Below are 7,234 nucleotides of genomic sequence, written 5' to 3' on the forward strand. Positions count from 1 at the left end.
CTCTTCCGGGGAACGGTGACGTGACGTAACAGTCCGTTGATGGACCGTATGAATGTTGCCATTCGAAATGCATCGTGGCACGCTTTGATGATGCTGCACGTGTGAAGTAGCCTTAAAATAACTTCGTTTTTAACTACAACGAGATGCCTTTTCTGAACTCCCGGTAGTCTATTTGATACCCACACGATGTTCTCATATTGAAGGCTCTGTCTTGTGTAGACTAGGTTATGGTCCAGCCCACCAACATCGTCAAAACTTTCTTCCTGGTGAATCTTGTAGCTGACGTTTTGTTACGCCCCTTCCCGTTGACGTCTTGTGTAATGTTTTGACGTTCCATTCCGTCAAGTATAAATCGATAGAACTCTTGCGCAGATGCGCTCTGCAACTTTGATTTTACGACGCCAAAGATGTAACAATAATATCTTTGAGTCATATGACCGATAGGGCGTAAGAAGTCATAGTTTTGGTGCAAATTTGGCTGGAATTGTGGAACATATAGCCAGAATGATGTTCAATTTGTATGTGGTTGTGCTGTGTATTTCCTTTGTTGGAACGAACTCCGAATACATACCTGTATTATTGTGGCAGCCTGATGAAGCTAATGGTAAAGTTGCTGGATCTCCACCTTCTCTTGCAAAAGTTAGTGTTGAACAATTTTCGGACTATTTTTCAAAGAAGATTGGTGAGCGGAAACATATTGTGGTATTTCTGGAAGAGAACTTAAGTATGGAAGATTTTGGAGGTTTGAATTTGGATGACACTTTCAGTAGCTTGAAAAATATAACCAGTTCATCTCATGTTAATTTTCTGCCATCTGTCCAATCTCCTTATAAAGCCTTGAAAACTTTGGGACTTAAAATGAAAGCTGTGAATGTTAAGGACTTTGATTACACGTTTCCAAAAGCAGAAAAAAGTATCTTAGTGTTTAAACTGGGCGACGCTCGGTCAGAAGAAGATCGTCCAGACTTCTTAAAGCGTCATGATAATATAATTGGTGAAGTATATAACAGTTTGGTTAACAAATATGATGATGTACTTGCTGTATACACAGCCCATCATTCATCGTGGATAGAACCATATTTAAAACCCAATGTTCGCAGGGTTAGGCAGTTGTTAGAAACCAGCAGTGAACTCGAAACTAACGGTAGCTTCTGGAATCGGAATAATACCCTTGTGTACACCAAACGCCCACCTGTCTTTCGTCATGGAACCGACGAAATTAATATTACTGATGTGATATCGATAACCACTTCAACAATAGCAGGCAATGTCATGTTAAGTGTTAGAATAAAGAGTTTAAGTTCTGTTTCCATGAGACTTACTTTTAGTAAATCTAGCGGATACTGGTCCTTTGATAAAATTGAAGTGAAGAACGACACGCAAAATTATACCCTTTTGCCATCAGCTCCCATAACTGCACCACTCCATTTCTCGTACCACTGTTCTTCCAACGTTATTTTCACATCTAAAGACAATGACGCAAGTGTAACATTTTATGGGCTCCAAGTGGAGCCCTATGTTTCTTCTAATGATACATTTAACGATGCATATGACTGCGTCCCCTTTTTTTCTGCTCCAATATGGTCTGGTATTTTCATTACTGTACTTTTGGCTATAGTCATGATATGGGCCCTAACAATGATAATGGATATCAAAACCATGGATCAGTTTGACAATCCAAAGGGGAAGACAATCACCATTAATGCCACTGATTAATTGACATGAGGGAAATTTGTAACAGCTATTTCAGGTTTTTTGGCTTGTTACTGTGCAGGTGACATTGAAGAGCAATAAAAACAGTAAGGTTTTTGAACAGGTAGAAGTTGAATGTGACATGTAAGCTCACATTAGGTAGTCACATTGCACAAAGAATGAATTTTATTTTGTATGTTTATGAAACATCTAATTTTTGGTGTAATGGTTGTTGATTTACTGGAATATAATTGAGTGTAGATAATGTATAAAAGTCTTTTGTTGAAATTGTGTGTGGGATACAATGTTAATAGCTGATAATATTGTAAAAATATTCATTGTTATATCCATGTAAATGCCCATTTTTCACCAGTATTATAATGTAGGATAATTTTTTTTCATAAAGTGAAAACATTCCCTATGTGTCAGCATTTACATAGTGAAGATTTACTGTGATTGTTATAAAAGTTGGTTGCAGCTGAATGTTATTTAAAATATTGGTGTTTTTTCAGTATGTTGTGACTTTATATCTTTATCCTTTAATTTATTCTGAGAACACAGATTTTATAAATGAAACTTACCAGAGTAGAGAACTGTAGGTATTGAACATGTAAAAAAAAAGAAATTGTATATACTATGACTATATGGAGAAATTCCGACATAGCTTGTAAATATAAATTATACTGAATAAATTAAGTGGCGTTATATTGCCATCACTTGAATGCCCTGCTTTTAATGTTTTGATGCCCTCAGCATGTAAAGTTGTGTACTATTACTCTTTCATACTAATTACCAGTTACGTACTGGGATATTACCAGAAAGTTTCATGAACATAATCACTAGCTCTCTCTGGTGTCAAGTCATATTTGGTGGATTAAAGTTACGTAATGGGGTCATTGGAGGCAACTTACTCCACCTGTCTGCTTTGACTTAAGACATTAATGCAGTGTGTGACACCACTGTGGCACGGTGTTTTTGAGTTAGTTCCTGTTTGTAAATATGGTGTTGTACTTGATGATGTCTTCTTGTAGCAGTTGTTGACTTTAACATGTGGTATTGGGTTCATTTGAGTCGTGGTTATCACCATGGTAATGTGGGTTTATGTCTGTGTAGGGTAGTTAGTGCTGTAATGTGGATTTTGAAGTGTTTACTTTGTTTTCAGTGAGTTGTTACGGTTTTTTCCTTGTTTGTTTGACAGTTTTGTTTTGTATTTTGGTTGTTTCAATTGACCTAGTGAATATGGGGATTTTTGGGTTTTCAAGTTACTGGTGTTTTGGTTTTGGTGGTGTTTTGTGAGTTATGCAAGGTTCTCCCCCACCCCCCTTAGATATCAAGAGTGAAGGAAAACATTGGATTCCACATTTTGGAGTTTTAGGTGCTGGTTTTTTTTTTGTGTGTGTCGAGAGCACAGCTGTGTTTGAGCTATATAGGTTAAAGGAAATGCCCAATTCCAGTTTTCGAGGGTGTTTGTTTTTGGTATAGAGAGCTTCATTTGAACTAGCCTATATAGGTATAGTGAAGCATAAGGTTCCTGTTCGTTTTGTTTTGTGGGTGTAGTGTTATGTTGTAAGTTCAGTTTTTTTATAATAGCCTATTTGTTTTGGGATGGTGCAGTGTTTTGTACTGTTATATATTTAGCTTGTCCATACCCTAAACCCGCTATTTACTGTGGTTGGCCTGTTAGTTTCATTTTGTTGTTGGAGTTAGAAGTTCTTGTCATTTTTATTTCTTATAGGTTAGTTTTCAGTTTGAAAGTTTTTATTTCTGTTCACGTTTGTTCCTGTGTACGTAGTGACAACATCTTCGCTATTTTGTATATGCTGGAAGTAGGTGTTTCTGCCATATTGATGACATCATGAGTCAAAACAGACGAGTGGAATTGGACGCTTCCCTAATGCCAAATAGTGGACACCCTGTGTTTACCTCCCATTATATATTTTTTTTTATGTATGTGGTACTTGCAAATGATAAGAGTCAAAATATTAATCAGAGACTTTTCCATTATGTAGTGTAGGTTTTCTGAATTTACTGTATGATTTGTTTTTATAATGAAAAATGTGTTGGATATGGTGCAAGTATTGATAGACTGTGCCACAAATCAGTCTGTTAGCACAACCTTTGTTTCATAGTTACATTTATCAGGGTGGCGATTTTATCGGAAAATCAGGAATATCTTAAAATCTAAAGGTCTTCTGTGTTTTTAATGTAGCATTGAAATTTGATTTTTATAAATCACAAATTTTAAAGTACTTAATATTTCAAAGTGTATAAATTATATGAATATTATTCCATATAAATTGATGTTTAAAAGCTCTGGTTAAACTATTGCTTATCGGTGGTATAGCCCAGCTGATAGGAAACAAAAATAATTGTATGCCATCCCTCGCTCACCATTAATTTATCAGGTAGTTCTTGAAACCATCTCCTCCTCACACATGGATTTCTGAGGGAATTATTGTTCCAAATTTGCGTAACCACCATGTTTATTAAGACATCACAGAATTGGGGGGGGGGGGGGGTGCTATAATCACACTGTAACTACTTTGGTGTATGGATTGCCCTAAAGCAGGTACTAAAATGTTGTGTAATCATAAAAAATCATATCAGATCTTACAACCAAGGAAAAACATTGTTTCGTTTAAGATTTTTTGTTTCACATTATAGATTTAATTAAGGGACTGATCAGTTTAAGTTGAATTTTAATTATTTACAGTCATTCAGCCCATATTTATGAAATAAAATTTAAAAAATTCACTGTTACTGTGATTTAATATAGTTTATGGTAACTGGTCAGAAACAAGATTCACTGATTTTTCTCACACTGCTGTGTTGTCAGTTTGCACCATTTTATAGTAAAACTGTGTCTACTATGTGGGAAAGTGAACTATTGTACTTAGTTTCATGCCCTTCATGAGGTTCTGGGATGGCTTGTCTTTTTCCCTTAAATAGTTGCGTTAAATTTGTGGGGCCAACAAGTGTACTCTTTTTATCTAGTAATAGTTTTTGTGTTATATATGTCATATAACTCACCTAAAGCCGATATTGTCAGGGTCAGTGTAAAATAACTTCTCAAAAATTTTGACACATGTGAAAATTTCAGAGTGCTCAAATGAATCATCTTGAGTGCCAGTCTTGGGAGGTATATATCTTACTAAGTAGTCACTTCACATATAAAATTTAAAAAAAAAAAAAAAAAAAAATAGTTGAACTGTTCATTCATCTGTTAATCTTTCTTTCCTTAATGATACAGATGTATTGTGATAAGTGCTAAAATGTTTTTCACGACATGTACTTGTCTACAGTAGGAGTAGATATTGGAAGCAGTGCAAACTTGCCCAGAAACTGTTAATATGAAATCCCATTCTAAATTTGCACCAATGTTTGTGTTGAGAGCAAATAATAGTCCAGTGAGGATGTACAGGTATGGATGGTATATTGAAAGTAAGAGAGATAACACTTTTCCAAGCTGTTCATAACAGCTAGGTGACTTTTTAAGTACATATGGATAAAAAGGGATGAGTCAAGTTTTAGGTATCAGTGTAATTGTATCAGAAATTAATGTGCAGTTTTTTGCCTTAAAAGGGGAGGACATGGGACAAGTCTCACTGTTTTGGCTCAAACTGGGGTAGCAGAAGCAGGTATATGCCCCTTCAAAGTTTCTAGAATCTCTCAAGAGTGGGCCGTAGGAAAAGGTAAAATATTTCGTAATGATATTTGAGTAGAATGTAAGCGATTTTTTTCTAATAATTTTAAAGTTGGTGGCATGGCACAGGGGTCAAGCACACTGTCTAGCAAATTGCTGGTCCTGTTTGATTCTCACCACTACCATTTCATTTAAAAAGGTGATTGAAGTATGCTTTCCACTACAAATGATCTTGCTTGAAACATGCTCATGCTGTCATAAAATGTGCATGATGTGAAAAATATTTATAATATTTATTTTTTTTATTGATACTCTGAACAATGTCATGTACCTTTTAATAATAAATAAAAAGCAGATAACTAGCAAGAATTTTTGGAATTTTTTCTTTCAGTCGGAGCTTCACTGTGTCATGTATATTAATTGTTTAAATATATTAAGTAATTAAATTACAGTACTCTTACCTAAACTGGTATGTATTACATTTATTAAACTGTTGAAATATATTGCAAGGAATATTTTTAAAAATAGTAGCAGTGAGAATCGGACTCAAGCCAGTAACTTGCCAGACTGCTTGCTTGATCCCTGCGCTACACTACTGACTTGAAAATTATTGAAAAATAATCCCTCGCACTATACTGAAAAATCTTTAGAGCATTTTACCTTTTCCTGTGGCCCACTCGTGCAAGATATTCTTGGAACTTGAAAGGGGGATCTACCTGCTTCTACTTGCACAGTTTGAGCCAAATCGGTTAGCCCCATCCCATACCCTCCCATTGTTATTACTGTGTCAGTGAGCTAGTCATCAAGTATTGAGGGACAGGGTGTGACATGTTTAGTGTTTCACCATGTATCTGCTAAACTTCAAATGTCACTGTTTTCAGGGGTCTTATAGTTATCAGTTTTCAACAAATTATTCAAAACTCGTGGAAAATTGTTGTATTAGTATTGCTTGCCTCAATTCCCTTTGCCTACTGTCATTTGATCTCTTGTCCGCGGAACAAACCAAAATATAGTTATCAAAAGTTTGTTCTTGGAGATCTGTGGACCTACACTTTTTTTGTAGTTTTATGTAGGGAACACTTAGAAAAGTAGTAACTTTGACTATGGCATTTTGCATTTCTCATAATGCACTTACAAGGTATAAATTAAAGAGTAGTGCTTCTTTATCTTAAGACATGTAACTGATACTAGTGATTTGGAGAGTTCTCACACATTATGTAGCAGATGTATGAAAGTGGATAATTACACAGAAAAGTCTTCTTTAGACCATTCTTGTCTTTAGACCATTCTTGTCTATGCAGGTATGACTGTTTACTTGGATACTGAGCTGCTACTCGAGTTGCTCAGTGTGTTATGGCAAGCACATAGTTTATGCTGACTATGAGATGGTGGCATAAACTACATAGCTATAATGACGCATAATAGTTGACGTACCAGGGTGTTACATGCAATTGGGTAGCACACAATTATCTTGACTATACAGCCGAGTTCAAATTACATTATCTGTCTTATTTGATGAAAGATAGAGACTGTGTAATTTAACGAGTAGTTTTGTGTATATGCTGGGTTGCTGATGGTACTATTTAGCGTGTAGAATAAGATATATTTTATATAATTTCTTCCTGTACTTGTGCCTTTGTCTTGCCTCAGGGAAGGGTCAGCATGGTTATTAATGGATGTGGCATGTTTAATGTGAGTGGTGGCAGAATGCCCTTCCTGTCACTGCCCTGTTACCCCCATGTTACGGAATGTGTGTACCCCAACTGTCTGCATATAGAGTTATTCATGTGAAAGTGGGCACTAATTTTCTAAATACACTCCTGGAAATGGAAAAAAGAACACATTGACACCGGTGTGTCAGACCCACCATACTTGCTCCGGAAACTGCGAGAGGGCTGT

The 7,234-nt window shown here is 35.9% G+C and overlaps 1 protein-coding gene across 1 annotated transcript; it reads left to right on the top strand.

Annotated features, from left to right (window-relative positions):
* Positions 1–419: 419 nt before the first annotated feature.
* Positions 420–2,414, top strand: LOC126253038 (V-type proton ATPase subunit S1-like). The gene has a single exon (XM_049954107.1). The coding sequence runs from the start codon at positions 505–507 to the stop codon at positions 1,714–1,716; it is 1,212 nt and encodes a 403-aa protein (XP_049810064.1). The 5' UTR covers positions 420–504; the 3' UTR covers positions 1,717–2,414.
* The last annotated feature ends 4,820 nt before the right edge of the window (positions 2,415–7,234 follow it).

This window comes from Schistocerca nitens, chromosome 4, assembly GCF_023898315.1.
Source record: "Schistocerca nitens isolate TAMUIC-IGC-003100 chromosome 4, iqSchNite1.1, whole genome shotgun sequence".
Lineage (NCBI taxonomy): Eukaryota > Metazoa > Arthropoda > Insecta > Orthoptera > Acrididae > Schistocerca > Schistocerca nitens.

Bases quoted from the DNA above. Each gene is read 5' to 3' on its own strand.
- LOC126253038 (XM_049954107.1), top strand. From the start codon at position 505: ATGATGTTCAATTTGTATGTGGTTGTGCTGTGTATTTCCTTTGTTGGA.